The following is a 26,356-nucleotide window of genomic DNA, read 5'->3' on the forward strand; positions in this document are numbered from 1 at the left end:
AATAATAATAGGCAATTCCCAGAGGATAAAATATAAAAGGTCAGTGAATAATCACATGAGAATGAATACGCTCAACCTAGGACTAACCTAGCAATTGGGGAAATTCAGCCAGATTGGCACATATGTGTAATTTTAACAATATCACATATTTTCAAGTACGGGAAATAGCTAAGTATTGGTGAGAATAGGCACCTTTATTTACTATCAGGAGCAGAAACTGGTAAAACCACTCTGGAGGGTAATGTGGCCATATCTATAAAAATTTTAACCCAGCCCTTTCACTTACTGGACTCCAACCTCGACTAAGTACTTGCAGAGTTGCATAAGGGGCACATGCAAAAAGTTCTCACAAACAGTAATAAGGAAAAATTAGAAGCAACCTAAATGTCTAAAGTCAGATAAACAAACTATCATATATCCACATCACAGAACAATCAATATATATGCAGCAGTCATAAACAATGATGTAAAATCTACATTATAGAGCGATATGTACTGATATGAAAAGATTCCTAAGACATCGAAACAGCAGCAAGCTACAGACAAAATGTATGGTTAAAAAAGAAAAACCACTAGAAAATATGAAACAAGCCTCACTATGTACACATGTTTATAAATGCACAGAAAGAGATCTAGAACAATGGTAATTTGTAATCATAGTTATACGTGGAGAAAGATCAGTAATGCACAGATGGTCAAAGAGGACTTACTGCATTATTTAAATTGTTTTCATAAGAACATATTAAAAAATTACACGTCCAATCAATCAGGCATTAAAATTAGTAATGAAAACATTAAGGTCATTAGCACACTCTGAGTACACCTCTGCTTACACCTTCTTATTTTATTTTCCATAGTTTATTTCTCACTACTTCTAAAGAGAATGTTGTTAATAAATAATATCTAGAGGTGGGACTTTTGCTTGTTGTTTAAAGTTTATTTCCAGTTTTACTACACTATAGTCAGCCAAGGAAAGCTTACCTTCATATCTTTTTATTTTTAATCACTACTATAATCATTATTCTTCATGGTCTTTGTTAGCATACTCAGCTTCAAGATTACAGATACATATCAGATAGGATGTCATGTGCCTACTATTACTGCAAAAGCACAATTTTCTAAAAGTATCCACAACACTTTTTTTTGTTGCTGAGACTTAGTTTTGCTCCATTGCCCAGGCTGGAGTGCAGTGGCACGATCTCTGCTCACTGCAATCTCTAGCTCCCAGGTTTAGGCTATTCTCGTGTCTCAGCCTCTGGAATAAGCTAGGACTACAGGCATGTGTCACCATGTCTAGCTAATTTCTTGTATTTTTAGTAGAGACGGGTTTTTACCATGTTGGCCAGGCTGGTCTTGCACTTCTGACCTAAGGTGATCTACTCGCCTCAGCCTCCCAAAGTGCTGGGATTACAGGCATTAGTCACCACTCACAGCCCACAACACAGGCTGTTTTAAATAGCAGTGAAAGCTTGTTTTAAAAAAGGGCTGAAGCAGGTATTCAATATTTTAAATTTCTTGGAATGCTTTTCAAAGTAACATTACAGTGTCTCCTCCCTTTTCTCAGTGTATATAATAGCCCACAAAGCACAGCTCAGAAAATTAACCAATTTCTCAGAGCATAACACAGTCAGAACTCAGAAAACCAGATTTATTGATTCCAATTCCAAGGTGCTATCCATACCTGTAATTATAGGCAATGTCTTTTCTCTTTGTAAGAAAAAAAGAAAAACTCATTTAAACCACCTTTTTCAGGTGAAGAATTTGTTTCCAATATTTAATAACTGCAGTCATTTTTACTAGAAATAATAATGTGGAATAAGTGAACTGATGTGTAAATGTGTATCTAAAAGTGCTAATGCATACAAAATAACAAGTTGGTTATCTTTTTGAGCATAAAGTTTCCTAACATAACTTTACTGAACACTCAATCCATTTATTAGTATAAAATTACATTCAGTAAGTACCTTAGAGTCTTCACTCTGACCTTCGTAGAATGAAAATAGTTGAATTTCTCTTGCCATAACATACATTTTGGAAAACTATAATTTAAAGTGACTATTTAATTTTTCCTCTAAAAACTGAGTTGCTAATTTTCATGTTTGCTTTATTTTACCTCTCTTCCTCCATAATGGAGTCTTCTTTCCCAGGCATTTCTGATGTATTGTCATACATGAGTTTATGAGTTTCAATGAAGTTTTTCTGTAAGGCAGACATTTGAGCCATGATCTTCTGGCGATGTAGCCTAGCAGCTTCAGCTTTTCTTTTTCGTTCTGCTTTTTCTTTATCGTGAGTAATCTGGGTATCAAGAAGTGATAAATTAAGGAAAGATCCACTGTTAAAAATTTATATACGCTGTTTGGATGGCAAAATTCCTTAGAGTAAGATTCTGTGAAACCTGATTACCCCTTAAAGCCTGGATTCAGTTTAATGTTTCAAAATTAGCATTACAGGCCGCATCACGTCATACAAATAATTATTCCTTTGGTTATTTTGATAATTTACTGTAAAAAGCTAAGAACCTTAAATATCCAATAAACTGCCTTTTATATTCAATGCAGGTACATTAAGAAATAAAATTAGATAAAACAAAATTTTAAAATCATTTGTCAATCACTTCATCACTGATATCAACTTAAATCATCTTGATTTCTAATAGTTACTCCTAAATACACTGTTAAAACTGAGAAATCTAACAATTTTTTAACTTTAACAATATTACTGAGATATATTTTGTGTCTTTTAATTTTCTATTCAAACTTACATCCAGTGTGCTTTACTTTTAGGAAGAACACGTAGTAACCACAAATAATATTATTCTAATAACATAAATATTAGAATCATCAAAACCTGATTCACTATATTACAGAAATAACAAATATTACCGCATTTCATTGACTCTAAGATGTACCATTATCTTATATTTCTCTAAAAAATGCTGTTGATGAAAGTCATTTATTGTTGAGACATATCCCAATTTAAGACATTAAAATATATTAAAAGTTAACAAAATATGGCATTTTGGTCTTTTTGAGATGGAGTCTTGCTCTGTCACCTAGGCTGGAGTGCAGTGGTGTGATCTTAGCTCACTGCAACATCCACTTCCTGGGTTCAAGTGATTCTCGTGCATCAGCCTCCTAAGTACCTGGGACTACACGAGCGCACTACCACATTGGGCTAATTTTTCTATTTTTAGTAGAGACAGGGTTGCACCATGTTGGCCAGGCTAGTCTTGAACTCCTGACCTCAAGTGATCCACCTGCCTCTGCCTCCCAAAGAGCTGGGATTACAGGAGTGAGCCACCCATGCCCAGTTAAAATATGGTATTTCTAATAGAGCTCTACTATGTATCAATTTCTCCTGCTTCTGCAAAATACAAAAATTATACTGAATTAAGTGTTACGTACTATTAATCCCCAAAATATAGAAGCATAATGAATAAAAGATGGACAGATCTCAAATTCTTTACAATAAATAGGTTCTCCTAACAAAAAGCAGCTCCCTTATACCAATAAAGTTCAAAGACAGATGAACATCACCATTATTACAGTGTTATTACAGTGTCATACCTCATCATTCTTAATAGATTCCAATCCTGATGTGGTTGCTACAATTAAACAAGACTTTTCTCTTAATCGCTTCACTGTGTCAAACATCTGTGAAAAACAGGTGAAACATTAAAATATTTAGTTAGACTGTTGGACTGATCAAGAACAGAAATATTCACTAATCTGATTTTGGCATCATATCTCCAAACGTCTTTCACGTAAACTATTTCAATACATAAAGTAAAAAAGTGACCATGACTGTGACAAACACCTCCCCTAGTCAATGAGCAATCTAGCTGAGGAGGCCACTGGTAGCAGAATCAGCAGATTCAATATGCAGCAGAGAGGGTGCCTCTGTTAGCTTTCGAGGGACTTGCCAGGAAACAAAATTCTTTTTTAATTTAAAATAACATTTTTGTGCAAAAATACATGAAGACAAAGATATAAAATGATGGCTGGATGCGGTGGCTCACACCTTTAATCTCAGCACTTTGGGAGGCCAAGGTGGGTGAATCACCTGAGGTCAAGAGTTAGAGACCAGCCTGGCCAACACAGCAAAATTCTGTCTCTACTAAAAATACAAAAATTAGTTGGGCGTGGTGGTCCACGCCTGTGATGCCAGCAACTTGGGAGGCTGAGGCAGGAGAATCTCTTGAACCCAGGAGGTGGAGGTTGCAGTGAGCTGAGATCGCACCCCTGCACTCTAGACTAGGCGACAGAGCGAGACCCTATCTTAAAAAAAAAAAAAAAAAAAGACAAAGATACAAAATGAGAAGTAAAATTCCCCCTTACTGATTGCAATGCACCTCTCCAAAAGCAACAACTAAAATACAGACTACCAATATTTTTTCACAGGTAAAAATTATCAGAATATATAATTTTTATATTTACGTCTATTTTTATTAAAAGAGAGTCTACCATACATACTCTTTCACACCTCTTTTTTTCACTTAATCATTTACCTTTGGAGAGTCTCATTCTTATAAATAAAGGTCAAGGTTTCAACATGCATGCATTTATTCGACAAGAGTTTCACTCTGTCACCCAGGTTGGAGTACAGTGGCACAATCCTGGCTCACTGCAACCTCTGCCTCCTAAACTCATGCCATCTTCTCACCTCAGCCTCTCAAGTAGCTGGGACTAGAGGTGCACACCACCATACCCCTGGCTAATTTTTGTATTTTTTGTAGAGATGGGTTTTTTCCACATTGTCCAGACTGGTCTTGAACTCTGGGCTCAAGCAATCTACCCAAAATGGCTTCCCAAAGTGCTGGAACTGTAAGTGTGAGTCACTGTGCCCAGTAAAATTTATTTATATTTTGAAGGAACCTTGGTCTCATGAGGAAAAACTTCCCACAATGAACATTTACAACATAGCTTTAAATTAAGCATCTGGATAGAGTATATTATGTTTTTAACAGCAGATATGTGTGATTTTAATATATATTGATAATAAAATTTAGTATTCTAATCGAAAATGAATTTTCAGGACTAGATCTGCAATTCATAACACCATCTCTATGGGATATGACTGCTGAACTAAATGGTATCCTGATGTTTCATTACATCAAGCTTAAGGACTGTTTCTAATTAAGTACTAAAAAGAGCTGCCCTCTTAAAGTACAAATCAGTAGCAAGATTTCCAACGATAAGAATGTGAAAGACGGCCGGGTGCAGTGGCTCACATCTATAATCCCAGCACTTTGGGTGGCTGAGGCGGGTAGATCACGAGATCAAGAGATCGAGACCATCCTGGTCAACATGGTGAAATCCCGTCTGTTCTAAAAATACAAAAAATTAGCAGGGAAGGTGGCGCGTGCCTGTAATCCCAGCTACTTAGGAGGCTGAGGCAGAAGAATTGCCTGAACTCGGGAGGCAGAGGTTGCGGTGAGCCGAGATTGCGCCATACATTCTAATTATCAAAACAACATTTAGCTAGAAACATCAGAATATTTTAATGAATGTAATGAGTGCAGAAGCTCCATAATCCTGGTTTCATGTTTCCATGTGGAGGATTTTCCATTAAAGTAACATTCCTGGCCTCTCTCTCCCCTGCTTATTTAATTCACTCAACCCCAAAGGCAATGCTATCTATCCAATAGCTCAAACACCAAATCCAGGAGTCATCTTTGATTCCTTTTTTTCTGAGACAGAGTCTTGTTCAGTCACCCAGGCTAGAGCGCAGTAGTATGATCTCAGCTCACCGCAACCTCCACCTCCCATGTTCAAGTGATTCTCCTGCCTCAGCTTCCTGAGTAGCTGGGCCTACAGGCGTGCACCACGACACCTGGCTAATTTTTTATATTTTTAGTCGAGATGAAGTTTCACCACGTTGTCCAGGTTGGTCTCAAATTCCTGACCTCAGGTGATGTGCCTGCCTTGGCTTCCCAAAGTGCTGGGATTACAGGCAGGAGCAACCACGCCCGGCCTCATCTTTGATTTCTTGATTTCCTTATCCCTCCCATCAAACTGATCAGCAAGTACTATAGATTTTACCTTCACACGCCTTCAACATAAACCTTAATCAGTTCAGATTCTTACACCTGCATTTAGCCTAGGTCATGCTTATTTTACACCAAGATTACTGCAATAGTCTCCTAACAGTTTCCTGACTTGTATGCGTACCCTCTGTAATCCATTTACTCCACAAGAGCCAACACCATCTTGTACAAATATAGATTAGGTCACTTAAAAACCTCCAATATTTTCCCACTGTCCTCAAAAATAAAATTTATCACTTTATGCTGACTTAGAAGGACCTACATGATCTGGCTCTAGCTGTCCTTACGACCTCATTGCCTACCTTTCCATCCCTTACTCATTATGTTTCAGCCATACTGGCCTTCTTTCTTGTCACCACAGAGCTTTTGTAGTGCTGTTCCCTCTTCCTGGAGTACTGTTCCAGATTCTTCCAAGACTGACTCCATGTCATTCAGGTCTCAGTTCCAATGTCACCTTTTGAGAGAGGCCTTCCCTAATTACCCAAAGTAACCCCTTACTTATCTACTGAATTACCCTGATATTTTCTTGTTTATTTGTTTGTTTAATGTCTGTCCCTCAACTAGAGTATATGTTCCATGACAGTAAGCAGCTTGTCTGTCTTGTTCCATCTAGAAATCCATAAATGAGCATGGCACATGGTATGTATTCAATAAAGTTGACTAAATAATGACAAAACAATAAATCTTAATTTTTAAAACTACACTAAAACATAGAAAAACAGAATTATTAACATAAAAAAGTGATCATGAAAAATCAGTAGTGTCTACAATGGTATAGTGATTTAATTTTAAAAGCAAGCAGAGAATTCTTAAATATTTAAACCAAGATATGATCAATTTACTTTTTAGTTTACCTGAAGTAGCCATGTAATCATGTCCTTCTGGCCTTCTAACTGGGGAATTCCTTTGAGTTTTTCCAAAAGAATGTGTATGTTCATGGCTGAACTTCCCAATCCTTTTTTAAAACAAAATCACACATCATAAATATAGATATAATCAATCACCTCTTGGTATCCTCAGGGGATTGGTTTTAGGTCCCCTATGGACATCAAAGTCCACTAATGCTCAATTCCTTCATATAAAATGGTGTATTATTTGCATAAAATCTACACACTTGCTTCTGTATGCTTTAAATCATCTCTAGATTACTTATAATGCCTAATACAATGTAAATGCTATGTAAATAGTTGTTAGATAATATTGTTTAGGGAATAATGACAAGAAAAAAAGTCTGTGCATGTTCAGTACAGTGGCAACCATCCTTTTTCTTTCTTCCCCCTGAATATTTTCAATCTGTGGTTCGTTGAATCCTCAGATGTGGAACCTACAGACATGGAGGGTCGATTATGTCTTCATAATTATGAACAAATTACAATTTCTAGTAAATGTTATTTACATTGATAACCAAGGTTTGCCAATCAATCCCTTAACTACATTAATTTTTCAATGGATGAATCTGCAATTATGTGGAGTACTGGGTTACAATGATATGATCTACTAAATTTAAAAATGATGTATGAGAAAAACTTGAATTTAAGTCTCTCTCTTACATCTTTTACTGGCACTGCTAAGTGAAAGCTACCCTAAATATCTGTCTCTGGTCTTTCCTCCGTTTGACTTAACATCTAAGCAAAAGTGCTTAATGAGAAACAAAATTGCCAAAAATATCAAAGTGGGGGATGTCCATAAACTGAATAGGTTTTTGATGTCTTCAGGGATCTAAAAACTACAGCATGTAAATAGAAAATGTTAGTCTCCTGTTGTTTTTATAATCAACATGCCTGGAATTTGCTTTGAAAAAACTATCTTAATCAGATAGCTTTTATTAGAAATCTAATTTAAACTTATCCTTTTCTTCCAAGTTGAATACAATGCAAAATGAACATGTTATTCAGATTTCTATCATTTAAAATTCAGAAACATTAATATCTCATATAGACATGTCAAGTGAATGCTATGGTTGACACAGCAGCAAATATTTGGTAACACTGAGGTGAGGAATGAAAGTCAAAAAACACCAATATATGCAACCAAAAAAAAAAAGTGGGGAGCTCATGTAGTGAAAAGACTGTAGTAAAGACTACAGTAAGAGATTAAAACTATATGAATATACTTGAAAATATCAGTTACAAACTAAGGATGCTAGAAACAAACACATTATTTCAGGGTTTCCTATGTTTTAAGGACTGACAGATTAAAACTCTGTAAGATACAAACTTTCAGGACTGACAAATTAAAACTCCTTAAGATCCAAACTTTCTATGATAAATGTGTTGAAGAGTGATACTCAAACATACTTGAAGTCTTATGATAAAAGTCAAATGTTACTTCTTCTTCAGGAGCTTTTTGAAGCTGTTGCTTCTCTTCTAGTAAACCCAATGCCAGAATATGAAAAGCCTGAAGGAGGAAAATAAGAGATCTTAAAAACTGGGCTTCTTCAGGTAAATATATTTTTAATTTAATTTTTATTTTTTTCAGAGACAGACCTCACTCTGTCACCCAGGCTGAAGTGCAGTAGGGCAATCTTAGCCTACTAAAGCTTTAAGCTCCCAGGTTCAAGTGATCCTCCTGCCTCAGTGTCCTGAGTAGCTGGGGACTAGAGGTACACACCACCATGCCCAGCTTACTTTATTTTTTGTTATAGACGGGATCTCACTATGTTGACCAGGTTGGTCTCAAATTCCTGTGTTCAAGTGATCCTCCTGCCTCAGCTTCCCAAAGTGCTGCGATTACAGGTTATGGGCTACCATGCTCAGCAAGGTAAATCTATTTTAAGTAGAAGTATAAAACTAAGCAACCTGATAGGTAAAAAAAACACTCACATTAAGCAGTTCACAGAAAGAGAAATGAGCACATGAAAAATGTTCAACTTAGCCAGGTGCTGGTGGCTCACAACTATAATCCCAGCACTTCGGGAGGCCGAGGCAGGTGGATCACCTGAGGTCAGAAGTTCGTGATCAGCCTGGCCAACAAGGTGAAAACCCATCTCTACTAGAAATACAAAATTAGATGGGCATGGTTGTAGGTGCCTGTAATCCCAGCTGCTGGGGAGGCTGAGGCAGAAGAATTGCTCGAACCCAAGAGGCAGAGGTTGCAGTGGGCCAAGATGGTGTCAATGCACTCCAGCCTGGACAAGAGTGAAACTCTGACTCAAAAAAAAAAAAAAAGTTCAACTTCACTTGAAGAAAAATGAGTTGAAACAAGATCATCCTATTTTTCACCTATTACAGTGGCAAAAATTTTAGCATTTAGTAAAATATAGAGCTGGCATAGGTATTGGGAAGTAGGCACTTTTGACCACACTGGTGATGGGAAAGTAAACTGGTATAACATTTTTGGAGGCTAATTTGAAAACATCTATCAAAAATGTAAAGATATATACCAGCTACTTGGAATTAGTATGACAAATACACTCCCTTAAGTATGCAAAAATATTCATACAAGAATGCATATTTTATTGTTCTTTGTTACAGCAAAGACCTAGAAACACCTGAATGTCTATTAATAGGAGACTACTTAAACACATCATATCCATATGATGGAATATGCAGCTATCAAGAATAGGTAGATCTATACACGCAAAACTTTAATAATGCTTATGTCCTATATAGGGCACTAGGACTCAGGGAGCGAAATTTTAACTTGATTTCAAACATATATGTATGGTTTATAATTTACTAGTGACTGCATTTATCAGTGTTATAAAAAAATTGAGATTCACATATGGCAGTGACAGCATTTAGAATCTGCAGACCAACAATATTCAAGGAAAACAGAAAATTTAGTTAGGCAGGTATAAATAATATAGAGTTACAACTACCATGACGTGGCATAATTAAGTAACATGTATTTATCTATAACAGTAACAAGGAAAAATAGCTGCTTTCACTTTAGCTAATTCTCCTACCTCTATGAATAATTACACTTATATCCATTTTACTAAGAGAAAATTATTATTTGCTCCTTAAACAGAAAGTGGGGAAACCCAAGACTGAAGTCTAGACCTATCTTCAGACCTTTATTATACTGTCTCCTTATAATCCAAGTAAAACTAAAAATATAAAAAATCATGACAAAATAATAACATGTCAATTTATTAGCATGAGTACGCCTGTTTTTGTTTTCATGGATTTTATTAAACAGAAATGGTTCCCAAGAGTAAAGATGCTAAAAACATGAGAATGTATCATTAAAAAAGTCTGTGGTGTGTATAAGCTATTTTTAATGACCCCTACATTTCAGGTGCTCTAGATGTGGTTCCAACTGAAGTTATACCCAAGATATTCTCCAGATCCTCAAGAACTCTAGGACTTGATGTAGATAAAATATTTTAGGAAAACAAACCATTTGGAGCATCCCTTCGGTCCACAAGTTAGAATCTGTGTCTATTGCCCGCTCAAATACAGTCGTGAGAATGTACATCATGATATCACAATTGAGAAGGTTAATCACTTTGCTGAAGGCAGGGCAGAATTCAGGAGGTGGTGGTGGTGGCAATGCTATAGGAGGTGCGGAATGGATGAGGAAAGAGACAAACAGGCACATTTTTATCTGGGTTTTTCTATATACTAAATTGCAAATGTCAAAAAATAATAAATTACATGCAAAATAACAGATGCTTTTCTGCTACCTTTCCAGTACTGAAAATATCAATGTTACATGTAATGTAAGTACTAAGTCAGCCACCCAAAATGAACATTTGCCATCAATTTAAAATTCAGTCACCACTGATATATACCACATCTTAATATGTGAATAAGAAGCAAAAAGCTCTTTGTACTTCCTTGAGTCGCCCACTCTCAGAAACCAACAAAACCAAAAAACAATATGCTTCACTGATACAAAACCACAGAAAATAGCCAAAATGAGTCAATTCAGAATCTCACTTTTTACCTTCATCTTTGTTTTCTTGTTTTCTCCTTTTCTTCTGCATATGTTCAGCCTATAAAAAAAATCTATCATTAAATATACTGCTTTGCAAGCATGAAACAAAAGAAAGACTTTAAAGCAGTCAGGAAAGACCCAACCACCTATTAAAATACTTTATATACTGAAGCATGTATTCAAAATGCCTCTTTGTGCTAGACACAAAATGGTGTTCTAGAGAAAACTAATGCAAAATAGATGAGGAATATTCCTCATCAAGAACTTAGTCTCCATTCTTTTCTACTGAAAATGTTTACCTGTACCTATTATGTACAGGGTACTATGCTATGGGCTGTAAAGTATTTACTTTATAAGGACAAAGCCAGACATCACCTTAACTAAGTGATCAAACTTAACATGATCTTTCATGGGACAAAAAGACATATGTGCTTAATGATGTGATGCAATATGTCACTTACATAGTATTCTTGCCAAAAATTGTTTAACTTGAATCTATTCTGTACTCCACAGAAATGCCAATGTTATGAAATTTAAAAATGCAAAAGAATTATCCTTTAAATTAATGGAGACCACTGGCCAGGCATGGTGGCTCACGCCTATGATCCCAGCACTTCGGGAGGCTGAAATGGGTGGATCATTTGAGGTCAGGAGTTCAAGACCAGCCTGGACAATATGGTGAAACCCCGTCTCTACTAAAAATACAAAAATTAGCTGGGCATGGTGGTGTGCACCTGTAGTCCCAGCTACTACTCAGGAGGCTGGGGCAGGAGAATCACTTGAACCTGGGAGGCAGAGGCTGCAGTGAGTCAAGATCGCGCCACTGCACTTTAGCCTGGGCAACTGAGCAAGGCTCCCTTTCAAAAAAAAAAAGGAGACTATAGAAACATGACAATTAAATGAGTGTGTGATAATAATGAAATGCATGATGCTTGACTGAATCCTCTTCCCAAGACAGCTATAAAGGACATATGTAGTATAATCAGGAAAATCTGAATATTGCCTGTATACTAGATAACACTATTGATTCAATTTTTATTTCTTGACATAATGCCCTCTATTAATAACAATCAGCATGAAACTGTAGAAAAAGTGAAAATTTTCTGTGGAGTTAGAAAGCATAAAGCATTTAGGTTTATCTACTGAAAAGGATACTTTTTTCTACCTTGCTATGCTGGGTTTTGGAGTAATGATAAAAGTACATATTGAAGTCTTTCAATGATTCATCTTTTAATTCATAAACTCCATGGCCTGATACACCTGGTTTCCTAGATGGAAAATACAAGATGAACTGTAGTGTTCATGAAGTATAAAATATAGACAAAATAAAAACCTAAAAATCTAGAAGTCAAAATATACAGAGAAAAAATTATATCTCATTTAGTTTATAAATTCCATTCCAATAATAAAACTAAAAGCCTACATTGTAAACACAAAGCCTGATAATAGCTGTGTTTTATAATAATGAAATTCAAACAAATCTGGAGAAGTTTGTTTTATACTATGTAGAACTGATCCCATAACCTATCTCTAAAGCTTCTTAGAGATTCGAGTCTCTGAAGCCTAAAGTTTGTCTGTTCAACTAAAGAACACTTCATTGGCCTTAGATACTTCATTGTCGAAGGTCAAATCTAAAACAGTAGGGAGACATCATAACCTTAGCAATTTGGAAATGAAAATACAGTGCCAAATCCTTTATACTATAAGGAAAAATCATTAAGGTCAAAAGGAATACTTCATATTTGTTCTCAACATTAAATAGCTTTTGGTTTCTATCCAATCTCTAAGTCAAATATTTCACTGAACTTATTAGATCATAAGAAAAGCTTTACCCTATTTTTAAAGTTATTTGAAACTAGTAATTTATCTGTAAACACAATACTGTATCAATTTTTCAAATTTCAAAGATTAACAATTAAATTTTTATTTCCCTTTTATATACTTGAATGAAAATATAAAATGCTGTTTTAATTCTACTAGAGAAAAATCCAAAATTAGCATATAAAATAAAAATTTATAGAATAAACGAAATCATGGGTTAAAATTAATGGGAAGGAGACTATCCGAAAAGTCTGTTTACTATGTAAATAAATCATCTAATATCATAAAAGAATATTTCTCATTCACCTGCCAAAAATATTCATTTTATCAACAAACAGATAGAAAGTGTCTACTGTGAGCCCCTCATTGCCATGCTTTCTAATCTGTGTTCCATTCTTATTCTTGGGAGTTCAGGTAAGAACTTCAGAAGTATTCAAAGTACAACAACAAGGATCAATCTACCTTTTAGAATAAGCATAAATATTAAGCACTTACTTAAATGTGGCCACTTTGTTTATGACATTCTCTAAGCCAGTTTCATTATTTTCCTGTCAAAACAATATTTTTGTCATTTTTATCTTCATATAATGACTTCCACTTCTCTGTGAAGTGAAATACATTTTCAAATGCATCTCTGAAGTAAGTACTTTGTAAATAATAAAAGAAACACATCAATTTCCACTATTAAAAAATTAGGTCTAAAACCAATTATCTATGTTTTGGGAGTCCAACTTTGTAAGTGATAAGACGTATGTATACACTGTTTAAGAAAGGTTATCTAAGTTTGCCTTCATATGTGTGTATATGTACATACATACATCTATGGCATACACACACAGTATTACCAATATTTCAAAGAAAAGAAGCTTTTCTTAATGTTGTATGTTTATCACCCACATCATTTATGCACATGCCCATGCTGTACTAATCCCTAAAACCAAAGTAACAAAATTATTGAGCTCCAACTAGTCATGTAGAGCAATACACATGTCTGTATGTCCTATTATATTCTACCTTCTGCAATTATAATAGTTTTAATCTGACTGGCCTCATCTTTTCCTTAAAGAGCGTATACTATTTTTTTTACAAAGTCATTTTAAATAAAGATAAGGACCTAGTCAAACTACTACAGTAAGCTCATAGATTCCTGTAGTCTTGTAAAGACAAGAAATGTAACCTCCCTTAAAATATATATATACTTGTGCCTTTCCTTGGCCAGGCACGGTGGCTCACGTCTGTAATTTCAGCACTTTGGGAGGTCAAGGTGGGTGGATCACTTCAGGTCAGGAGTTTTGAGACCAGCCTGGCCAAAATGGCAAAATCCCATTTCTACCAAAAATACAAAAATTAGCCAGGTGTGGTGATGCACACCTGTAATCCTAGCAACTCAAGAGGCTAAGGGAGGAGGATTGCTTGAACCCGGGAGGCAGCAGCTGCAGTGAACCAAGAGCCAAGATTGTGCCACTGGACTCCAGCCTGGGTGACAGAGCAAGACTTCGTCTCAAAAAAAAAAATGTGTGTGTGTGTGTGTGTGTGTATCCCTATTCTACCTCTTTGGAAAGCCTTGACAGTACAGATAAGTATAATTATTTTTTAAGAATCATTTTTCTAACTCATATTCAAATCTTAAAGGGAAAAAATATGAGACTCATAACCTGTAGAACTATTACTGCAGTATCTGTATATATAAAAATACAAATACCACCTGTGGTAGTCATAAGAATGCACCTTGCAGACCTCTAATTACAGGGAATAAATGACCACATGCCTCAACTGCTGTGCTCTGGTGAAACCGAGGCCAAGCTTCTCACCAGTCATTCCCAGACAATGAGCAAGGCAGAGATACTAATGCAGGCTTACTCTGGAACACATGGGAAGGTACAGATGGAAAGGCTGCCCAGCACTCTGGGATACTTCTATTTAACTTTCCTTCCCTCTTTACTTCACTGGGAATCAGATTTGCATCAGAATCTGATGGCTTCCCTTGTCGTTCCCAGATCCCTCACCATTTTCCTTAATAAAAAAAATCTTAATGTTTTGTCACAAGATCTGCTTCTCAGAAGACCCAGATTAACACACCACCGAGTCTCAGTATGTCAGGGAGTTCCCTTTTTACCTCTGGAGTAATCTAAGTAAACAAAAAGTAAAGGAGTTTCACCCAGAATTAAAATTTATACCACTAAAGGATGAAAGTGATTGGTTTACATCTGTAAAGTAATACTATAGAACATTTTGCCTAACATTTTGAAGTAGCTTCTTAAAAAAAACTCTATCATCTTGAGGTAAATAGAGATAAAACCAAAATCAGACTTACATTCTCAGGCAAATTTTTGGCAATGGCGCTGTGTGGCATAGGTTCAATGCAAAGCAAGTGAATAATTTCTCTCATTGTGACCTCTTCTTTGGTCACATTTCCCACTCCAGGTACATAACGCTCACCTAGTTCAATAATTTTTTTAAAAAAAAGCAGAATAATTGTTTTCTACTTAAATCTCTCCCCATCAGAAACACTTACAGAACACTGCATTAAATTAAGTCTGTAAGAGAGGGGCAAAAGTTATTTGAATGGGTTCCCAAATCTGAACAAGAATCTATGTTGAAAGAGGGAGAAAAGTGAAGTGACTTGAAATTAGCTAAGTGTCTTAGCTAACTTATACACATATACACAGACACACAGACACATACGTATACATACACATACACATACTCAAACATTATAAATAAGGCCCCTCAAATAAATTAGCATGTGTTCCTAATCCAGAACACACGGCAGATGGCATCTGAATGAGCAGTGGCCATCACTGAATAGTTTTTCTTTCAAGATCTTCCTCAATTTTGTATCTACTTGTTATTTAAGAAAGAACAAAGGGAAAACTGAAAAACAAAATACTTAAAAATGCCTTTATGGGTTAAATGACAAAATAGTAATATGTATTAGGAATGAATGGTGTTGTGAAAATGCCTACAAGGTCAGATTTCCATTTTTCATCAAAATAAACCACCAAATGAAGAGAAAAAATAGCTAACATAAGTATGGGAGCTTCACTGATGTCAATAGCATCTAATTCCCATTGCCTTAAGAAGGCTTACAATATCTGGCCTTATGTCACCACTGATTTTCAACACTACAGTATTTGTACAAAGTCCTATTATATCTACAAGAGGGTTACAAAGAAAGAAACCCCTTGCTTAAGAGATCTGATGAATTCTACAAATTTGCCAAAGAATGACTTTTTGTTAAGTGAATTTATTTCCAACATGTTTATTCCGCTTTACATTTGTAAAGCATTTTGTAATTTTTATAATTTTTCACCAAAAATAGTATCACCTAGAATTTTAGTACTAGAAGAAACCTTAGAGATCATGTAGGTTACCTCCACATTTTACAAATCAGGAATCTAAGGCCCAAAGAATGCAACTGCATGTTCTTAAAAGCTAGTAGCAAGGCCAAGACTAGAGCTCCTGATTCTTAATCCAAATTTTTTTTCATATTTTAATTTTAATCAGAAATATAATTTTTTAAACAAAAATGTTGATTCCTGAAAGTAATGATCTTAACACTCATGAACAGAAAAAGTATTAACTAAAAATCAAATCACAAGAAAAAATAACAACAATAAATTTGGGCAAACACAATATAGTAAAATAATAGTAGCAATAATAAAACAGTAAAATTATACTACAATATTAGAAATTCTTCATACAGTACTCTAAGGACAAACGCAAAAGTTCCCCTTGAGTTTTCATAATTTGATAAAGTATATAATCAATTTTTAATTCTTTTACACATTTTTAATTCATCCATTTTTTCCCATCTGTTTGTTACTCGTATATTCTGGACAGGAAGAATTAGTAGCCTGGAAGGTTTAAGTCTCACCCAGCAATAAAGCCTTACTTCCCTTTCTGCTGAGACATGTAGCTAGTCTAGCAACTAGCTCTCTGACCAACAAGTAAAAATGAACCCATTTTTACAGACTAAGCTAACAGCTCTAATCCCCACTAAACGACTATTCAAACAAAACAGTGTTTGTTGCAGTAAAGTAAGTGACAAAAGCCAGAATGAGAAGTCAAGAACAAGATGATGGCAATGAATGTACCCAGCTGGTAAAATTAACACAGACTATGACATAGCATATATTTGTATTCAATAGGTTAGAACACAGTGTTTCTGCAAGGAATATTTATATTAATCTCAACCAAATTGTAAGACACATTCTATGGGTCAATGTCATAACTTGATAAACATTATTTCTGGCAAAGAACACTCTTTTTCTTTTCTCTAAGTAAATTTAACAAAGCTAAGTATGACCAATATTAGCACAAAATAATTGAACAGAATAGGATGAAAATATATTTTACTTAGACCAATGATATATATAAAATTTTTAACACTAAATGAACTCCAAATAAGTCAAAACATTTACAAATCAGGTAGGAAAAATAAAGATGTAACATCTGTACTTTTATGGTGATTTTCTAAATGCAGTATTTAACTGAGGAGTAAATGATCACTTATAGTTCATATAAATGGTCTTTGTAAAAAATAACCCATGGGCCGGGCGCAGTGGCTCATGCCTATAACCCAGCATTTTGGGAGGCCAAGGCGGGTGATTATGAGGTCAGGAGTTAGAGATCAGCTTGGCCAGCATGGTGAAACTCCAACTCTACTAAAAATACAAAGCATTAGCCAGGCATGGTGGCGTGCACCTGTAATCCCAGCTACTTGAGAGGCTGGGGCAGGAGAACTGCTTCAACTCGGGAGGCGGAGGTTGCAGTGAGCCAAGATCGTGCCACTGCACTCTAGCCGAAGCAACAGAGCAAGATTCCACCTCATAAAAAAAAAAATTAATCCATGTTCTATTTCAAAACATTGTGTTTTAATCTTACCCACAATATAGATGAGGACCTGAAGCATTTCTTCTATTAATGTATTATATTGTTTAATCAAATCCTACAGAATCAAAAAAGAATAAATTAGTATGGAAGAACCAAAAATCTCTATAAAACATGCATTTCTGGATCAGACTCATGGTCCATCCGGTTCAGTATTTTTTCATCCAGTGCAGTATTTGTGTATGTGTATGTGCATAACACAAATAGTTACAAGGTGAAGAGTTCCCTTTTTTGACATCAAATTCAACAATACCTGGCACATAATTGTTAAATACTGTCATTGTTTTCATTCTCATTATCCCCTGCATAGTCACACATCAGCACACTAATGCTAATCTTTAATTCGTCCTCTATTATTGGCTGCCTTCTTCTCTGGGGTAGTGAGAAAGCGCTTTCAAATACATGCCCAACAGTTATGCTGAGAGTATCCTTCTCTAATACACCCCTCATTTAAACACTATTAAATCAGATATTGATTTTCACTAAATATAAAACACAACTAAAAATTAGCTCTGCATTTTACATCCTATTCATGTTAGCCCTTTGCAAGTAACTTCTATTTTTCATTTAAAACGTTTTTTTTAATGTATTTATTATTTTTCCAAAGAAACTTTACCAGCAGGAGTAACTTCTCATTTGAAAGAATAGAATAATGAGATTTCATGAATTCAAAGTAGTTAAGGCCTACTTTATAGGCTGGTAATTCAAATATTAAAACAATAAAGATGTGGGCGGGCACAGTGGTTCATGCCTATAATCCTAGCACTTTGGGGGGCCGGGGCGGGCACATCACTTGAGCTCAGGAGTTTAAGACCAGCGTGACCAACATGGTAAAACCTCGACTCTACTAAAAATACAAAAAATTAGCTGGGCTTGGTGGCTCATGCCTGTAGTCCCAGCTACGCAGGAAGCTGAAGCAGAAGAATCGCTTAAATGGGAGGTGGAGGTTGCAGTGAGTCAAAATCGTGCTGCTGCACTTCAGCCTCAGCAACAGAGTGAGACTCTGTCTCAGAAACAAATAATAAATAAAATAAAATTTGTATATTACCTCTGAGAAAACAAAGATTAAAATACCAATGTCATTATAGATCCATCTATTGCAAGAGAGAGCTTAAATAGGAATTTCAGAGAGCAATTTAACAATATGTATTAAGAGCCTTAAGAAAAAGTATGTTGTTTTATCCAACAAATCCACTTATAAAAATGTATCTTAACAAAATAGACAAGTGTTTAAACACTGAGCTACAACTGTTTATAAGACCAACCAACTTCTCAAAAATAAATAAATAAATAAAATAAAATCAGCCTGGCCAACATAATGAAATCTTGTCTCTACTAAAAATACAAAAATTAGCAGAGCATAGTGGCTAGTCTCAGCTACTCAGAGGCTGAGGCAGGAGAATCACTTGCAACCTGGAGGCAGAGGCTGTGGTAAGCCAAGATCACACCACTGCATTCCAGCCTGGGCAACAGAGCAAGACTCCATCTCAAAAATAAATAAATAAATAAATAAGCAACCAACTAGAAAGACCTCTTCAGTAACAGACTTTAAAGTATAATGCATCATATAGTGTAATCCTATATAATTATTTAAAATGATGATACAATTGCATATTTATTTCATGACAAGATGAAAAACCTTTGGCAATATGGTAAGCATATGAAGCAGATTACAAAACAGCACATACAGAATGATACAATTTTTGCTTTAAAACAAGCAAGACACCAAAACCTTAAAAGTGATCATTTCCAGGAAGCAGTGTTTTTCATGTGATTTTTTTCTTTGTTAACCTACATATTCTAATTTTTCTAGATTAAAAAGATTATATGTGTGTAAATATGTGTGCTATATGTATCCATGTCATTTCAGGAGGTATGCATTTAGAAATAACTTTTAAAATATGACTAAATATGACTGAAATAAAATACGACTAAAACAGTAACAATATTTCCTTTAAAATTAATTCACATAATTTATAGGTTCTGTACCTGGTCTTTTGTAGATACAGTCTTGTTAAAAGCCTCGGCAAGTTCATACCTCTGAAGTACCAGTAACAAGAACTTATTGGGATCCATTAAAGATGCACCAATCTGTGAAAGAAACACAGCATCACATTTCTTGTGTATTGTATGGAGAAACATTTTGTCTTGCAGGACTGTCAGAAAATTATAAAGTTTGTAGAAGATAATGAAATAGAATAGTCCCTTCCATTTCTGTGATGTCATATTCAGTTTAATGGTGAAAATATTTTAAGTTGAAAATAATTACATTATCTTCTCTCATTACAAAGAATTTAAAAAGGAAGACTAAGACGCAAATATCAGAAACAATTTAAATAGGTACCTGAAGCATGATGATATCTTTATCGTACATTTCTTCTCTGCACTTAACATCTTGGTAATAAAACACCTATAAAATAATAGGTGGAATAAAGGCTAAAAGAATTATTTCAAGCAAATTTCTCAAGAAAACCTATCCTTAAAACTTTTTCTAAGCTAGAAACTCCTTAGTGGCAAAAAATAAGTTGTATATCCACGAATCATTTAAAGGGACTTGTGAGGATGAAGTGAAGAAATACAGCACGAAATCACTTCAGAGTTAAAAATGTTCTATATTAGCTATTACTCTCGTGTATAAAAAAAGAATTTATTTTTCCTAAGTTTAAAATACCTACTTCAATAAAAGTAAACCAATCAATCACAGTATCATTTTTTCTTTTTTTAAAGTTCTGGGATACACATGCAAGATGTATAGGTTTGTTATGTAGGTAAACACATAATACCATTTTTCTTCCAAGTGGTAACTTTACAAGACCTATTTCCCCACCTTTTAAAAAAAGCAAGGCCAGGCACAGTGGCTCACGCCTGTAATCCCAGCACTTTGGGAGGGAGGCAGAGGCGGATCACCTGAGGTCAGAAGTTCAAGACCAGCCTGGCCAACATGGTGAAACCTGGTCTCTACTAAAATTATAAAAATTAGCTGGGCATGGTGGCACATGCATGTAGTCCCACCTACTCAGGAGGCTGCGGCACAAGAATCACTTGAACCCAGGAGGTAGAGATGGCAATGAGCTGAGATAGCACCACTGCACTCCACAGCCTGGGCGATAGAGGGAGACTCTGTCTCAAAAAAAAAAAAAAAGAAAGAAAAAAAGAAAAGCACTACTCCATATTTACTCTAAAATAGAAGACAAAATTACAAGGTGGCCTTCAATTAAGACAGATGGTGGGAAGACTAAAGGCCTCTAAGTAAGGTAATTCTCAGAAAAGAACTACGTAACGCGGAGGCCCCTGGTGGTACTATTGGCTCTCACCTAATTTATCATACAAGCACCCTAGTTTCTTATAATTCAGATGGAATACACAGTAAATAGGATAGGAGAAATGTCTATATAGTTCCTAGAACTCTCGTTTCTAAGAGTTTATATAAGAGAATAGTAGCAAATACTCAGTAAAATCCAGGGACATAGGGCAAAATTATGTAAGAGAAAAAAATTGGAAAATGAACACATTCATAAATATGAGTAATAGGCTTTGACATACCTGGCTAATAAGAGACAGCCCATTTCTTCGCCACATCTCAGCAACAACCTGGGCAACCAACACCAGACAACGTAAAGGATATTCCACTAGTACCTCTACTTGAAAGTCCTCCTGAAATAGAGTGAGGTCAATTTTATCATTTCTCACAGAGCTTGGATGTGTCTCCAAGTTAGGGCACTACATATTTTTCAGTTTTCTCATGTGTAAAACGGAAGAGCTAGAACTAGATGATGTCTAACTCCCTGTGATTCAGATTACAATATATTATATGAAGATGTAAAATTACTAAATAGGAATTATTCAGGTGGGTTTCCAAATATTATTTTCCTTCTTGTCTATCAACCAAGAGGTATTCAGAAATAGAACATAAGCAAATCAATACTTAGTAGAATCACTTACAAAAGACACAAATTCATGCAGTCTTGAAACAGCACCCAGCCTGCTTAAACGTACATGAAGACCTAAAGTTTAAAAAAAAGAGAGAAAAATGAGAAAACAAACCCAATTTGTTAACTAGTTAACTCATCAAGTTTAAAAATTAGTGTAATTTGGCCGGACACAGTGGTTTAGAAATTTGTGTAATTTGGCCGGGCACAGTGGCTCACGCCTGTAATCCCAGCACTTCGGGAGGCCGAGGCAGGCAGATCATCTGAGGTCAGGAGTTCAACGACTAGCCTGGCCAACATGGTGAAACCCGCTTTCTACAAAAATACAAAAATTAGCCAGGCGTGATGGTGGGTGCCTATAATCTCAGCTACTTGGGACGCTGAAGCAGAATTGCTTGAACCCGGGAGGCGGAGGTTGCAGTGAGCCAAGATCGTGCCACTGCGTTCCAGCCTGGGTGACAGAGTGAGACTCCATCTTCAAAAAAAAAAAAAAAAACTTGTGTGATTTAAAGTATGTTTACTGAGTTTAGAAATTATACTCTAGAATGCAGATTGTCGATTTCTAATTTTGAAACACAATATTACTAACACATTTAAAATTCTACACTGTGCAAGGTGTGCTCATACCTTATATAAAAATAACATACTGTCTCTCAAGATATGTTTACTGCTTTTAGCCAAGCATCAAAAGCAATGAAAATTACCAGTTAAAACAATTCTTTAAGCATGGGAGGGGTGGGGGGAGAAAAAAAAGAAATGATAAGTAATCTAAGTATTTTTTAATAAAAATAAAAGCAACATAAAATCCCATGATGTCAACTATATGATATATAAACATTAACTCAAAATGGATCAAAGACCTTAAACACAGGTTTAAATATAGATGCTAAAACTAAAAAATAAAACTCATAGAAGAAAACATAGGGAAAGTCTTCAAAACATTAGATTTGACAATAAGGTTTTGGATATGACACCAAAAGCACAGGCAACAAAAGAAAAAAATAGATAAACTGGACTATAACAAAAACACCTGTGAGGCCCGGTGCGGTGGCTCACGCCTGCAATCCCAGCACTTTGGGAGGCTGAGGCGGGTGGATCACAAGGTCAATAGATCGAGACCATCCTGGTCAACATGGTGAAATCCCGTCTCTACTAAAAATACAAAAAATTAGCCGGACATGGCTGCACATGCCTGTAATCCCAGCTACTTGGGAGGCTGAGACAGGAGAATTGCTTGAACCCAGGAGGCGGAGGTTGCAGTGAGCCGAGAATGCACCACTGCACTCCAGCCTGGGCAGCAAGAGTGAAACTCTGTCTCAAAAAAAAAAAAACCTGTGTATCAAAGGATACCATCATCAACAGGGTAAAAAGGCAACCCCCAGAATGGGAGAAAATATTTGTAAATCACATGTCTGTAAACAGTTATTATCTAGAATTAGATGGGCAGAACACTTGAATAGATAGTTCTCCAAAGATATACAAATGGACAATAAACATGTGAAAAGCTGATCAAAATCACTAATCACTAGGGGCATGAGAATCAAAAGCACATGAGATACCACTTCATATCCATTAGAATGGTTATTAATGGGGGCGGTGGGGAGAAAAAATAGCAAGTGTTGGCAAGGATGTAGATAAACTGGAATCCTAATGCATGCTGGTGGGAATGTAAAATGGTATAGCCAATATGATGGTTCCTCAAAAAACTAAAAATAGAATTCCCAAATAATCCAGCAATTCCATATTTGGTTATATACCCCAAAAACTGAAAACAAGGACCTGAACAGATACTTCTACATCCATGTTCATAACAGCATTTATTCACAACAGCCAAAAGGTAGTACAACCCAAGTGTCCATCAATGGATAAATGGATGAACAAAATGTGGTATATCCATACAATGGAACACTATTCAGCCTTTTAAAAAAAGGAAATTCTTGCACATGCTACAACATAAACCTGAGGACATTATGTTAGGTGAAATAAGCCAGTCACAAAAGGATAAATACTGTATGAGTCCATTTATAATCGGTACAAGAGTAGTCAAATTCATAGACACGGAGAGTGGTAGTTGCTAGTGGGTGTGGGGAAGGGGCAATGGGGAGGTATTGCTTAACAGTAATATTATTCTATTTCAGTTTTAGAAGTTTCATTTTTAGAATATGAAAACCTTTTGGAGAAGGATGATGGTGATAGTTAAAGAATAATGTAAATATACTTAGTGCCACTGAACTGTACATGTAAAAATGGCTAAAATGATGTTTTATGTCATGTATATTTTCTCATTATTAAAAATATAGATATATGCACTTCAATAAAGCTGTTTTTAACAAACCCTGACAAATGAATGGCCAATTTACATGAAAATGCAAATGATTAAGAAGAATCTATGATTTCTTCCTTTTAGTGATAAAGAATGATACAGATAATACACTATTGAAATTGGTCAGAGAGAAGGGTTAGAAACTAGCAACCAGATTTTAATATATTCGAATTTGGGTGGGAGATGAGTTACCACGTTAGTAGTATAAGGATCCATAAGTTGACCCAGATAAAACAAAGCCCAGGTAAATAAGCATCTTTAAATAGATGTTCTGGTGACAGCTCCTTGAAGGATAGTGACAGCCCTTAAGTGCAGTATCTGACCTGAGCATGTCTGTACATAATGAGCACAGAATAAAAATAGAAATGATTCTACTAAATGGATATCTGGAAACAAAGCTAATAGGTATATGCAAAAAGGAATAAACACTCACCAGCAAGAGTCCTAGAAAGCGGCAGATGGATGCTTACAAGATCCTCAGATACTCTATAGGACTTCGTTTCCAAACTATGTCCACAGAATTGTACTACTGTCTTGCTACTAGACATGAAACTTGTACTGCACCTCATCACAGCTTTGTGACATTCTTTATAAGCCACAAGTAAGAGTTCTTCCTAAGAGGAAAATAAGAATACAAAAAGTTGACAAGTTGTCTACTTCAACACTTTTATTTTTTTTGAGATAGCCTGTCCTGTGGCCCAGGCTAGAGTACATGGCATGATCATAGCTCACTGCGGCCTCAACCTCCTGGGCTCAGGTGATTCTCCCACCTCAGCCTCCTGAGTAGCTGGGACTACAGGCACATGCCACCATGCCCATTTTTTTAAAATTTTTTTGTAGAGGCGGGATCTCTGCATGTTGCACAGGCTGGTTTTGAACTCCGGGGCTCAAGTGGTTTGCCCATCTTGACCTCCTAAAGTGCTAGCATTACAGGCATAAGCCACCATGCCCAGCATAACACACATCATTCAGTATTTAGTAAATATGAGTGGAAAATTGTACTAAGGCTACCTCCACAGGATCTGCAAACTTGTAGGAAATATAAGATATATCCATATATTCACTTATAAACAAATAAAAAATCAGCACCAAGTAAATGGTACAAACTAATTGCTCTAAGAGGGTTTAAAAAAAAAGAATCACAAAGAATTGGGAAGACATATTTGTGAAAGTAGCTTCTGATGGGCCCTAAAAGAATATGCAGATTTTAAGTATGAAGAAAGAGAAGGAGAAGATAGCATTCTAAGGAGAAATGCAGAATAAATAAAGACAAAAATAAGAGAAATACAACTCCTATTCAGGCAGTGGAGAGAAATAAAGCGTAAATGAAAGGATTTATGGATGAAATTAACAAGCATTTCAACTGGAAATGTGTCTTGACACAGGCATGTGAATACACTGATGGAGTCTGCGGTGTAATAATGTAGTTAACACACTGCTTCAAGAAGAATTAATGTGGGTCATTGAAGACCCACTGAAGATGGTAGATTGGAGAGGATAAAGTTAGGTGATACAGAAACCAACAGAGAGATGACTATAAAGTGATAAGGGTCTGAACTAGGGTGGGGCCGTCACAAAAGTAAAGAATGAACCTATAGAAAATAAGTTAGGATTATAAAATAAATTTGAGATAAGGAAGAATAAAATCTGGGTGAATACAGCAGGAAGAGAGATGTTAAAGATCACTCTCTTAAGACAGTATTTCTGATTTTATCTTGAAAAAGGAACTCCATGGTCAAACAGATGATTTGGAAACATCCCTCTCAGAAATCAGCATACTGACTAACTAAAGGGTTTTAGAAATTCAGTAGCTTTAAAAAAAAATCCTGTTTTTGTGTAACCTAACATTTCTGAATCTTATGTGAACCCTGAACATTTTTCCCCTCAAAAACTTGTTAGCATTGAATATATTCTGGACTTGTGTTTCCTACTTTTTTAATCAACTATAAGAATATAGTGGCTCTGGGATTTCCCATATGGATAAATTTAATAGTAGCATCATTAATAAAACAAGAATAATCAAAATGAGAAAATGCAAGTTGGAAGTGGAAGGCAACAGGTCTATTAAAAATATTCTGAGTTTGAGGTCAGGTGTGGTGGCTTCATGCCTATAATCCCAGCACTTTGGGAGGTCAAAGAAAGAGAATCACGAAGTCAGGAGTTTGAGACTAGCCTGGGCAACATGGCGAGACCGTGTCTCTGCAAAAAATAAAAAAATTTAAAAAATTATCTAAGTGTGGTGGCATGTGCCTGAAGTCCCAGCTACTTCGGAGGCTAAGGTGGGAGGATCATGTGAGCCCAGGTCAAGGCTGCAGTGAGCCACGATAGAACCACTGGACTGCAGCCTGGGTGACAGAGCAAGACCCCATCTCTAACACACACACACACACACACACACACACACAAGATCTAAGCAGGAATGTCGGGCACACAAACAGAAGTGACACTGTACCTTAAGAG

The 26,356-nt window shown here is 35.8% G+C and overlaps 1 protein-coding gene across 2 annotated transcripts in view; it reads right to left on the reverse strand.

The window, feature by feature from the left end:
• Positions 1-26,356, reverse strand: part of UBR1 (ubiquitin protein ligase E3 component n-recognin 1) — a 147,003-nt gene that overhangs the window by 61,066 nt on the left and 59,581 nt on the right. For both annotated transcript variants that reach the window (XM_012442285.3, XM_012442286.3), the window contains exons 15-29: positions 24,330-24,510; positions 21,587-21,648; positions 21,188-21,298; positions 19,989-20,054; positions 19,634-19,735; positions 17,639-17,702; positions 15,066-15,190; positions 13,247-13,299; positions 12,096-12,198; positions 10,940-10,988; positions 10,391-10,545; positions 8,344-8,443; positions 6,901-7,001; positions 3,567-3,653; positions 2,114-2,295 (exon numbers count right to left, since the gene is read on the reverse strand). In XM_012442285.3, coding sequence (XP_012297708.2) covers positions 2,114-2,295; positions 3,567-3,653; positions 6,901-7,001; positions 8,344-8,443; positions 10,391-10,545; positions 10,940-10,988; positions 12,096-12,198; positions 13,247-13,299; positions 15,066-15,190; positions 17,639-17,702; positions 19,634-19,735; positions 19,989-20,054; positions 21,188-21,298; positions 21,587-21,648; positions 24,330-24,510 — 1,541 coding nt within the window. The remainder of the gene's footprint in view (positions 1-2,113; positions 2,296-3,566; positions 3,654-6,900; positions 7,002-8,343; positions 8,444-10,390; positions 10,546-10,939; positions 10,989-12,095; positions 12,199-13,246; positions 13,300-15,065; positions 15,191-17,638; positions 17,703-19,633; positions 19,736-19,988; positions 20,055-21,187; positions 21,299-21,586; positions 21,649-24,329; positions 24,511-26,356) is intronic.

This window comes from Aotus nancymaae, unplaced genomic scaffold, assembly GCF_030222135.1.
Source record: "Aotus nancymaae isolate 86718 unplaced genomic scaffold, 86718_ANA_hifiasm-v0.15.2.pri h1tg000062l, whole genome shotgun sequence".
Taxonomy (NCBI): domain Eukaryota; kingdom Metazoa; phylum Chordata; class Mammalia; order Primates; family Aotidae; genus Aotus; species Aotus nancymaae.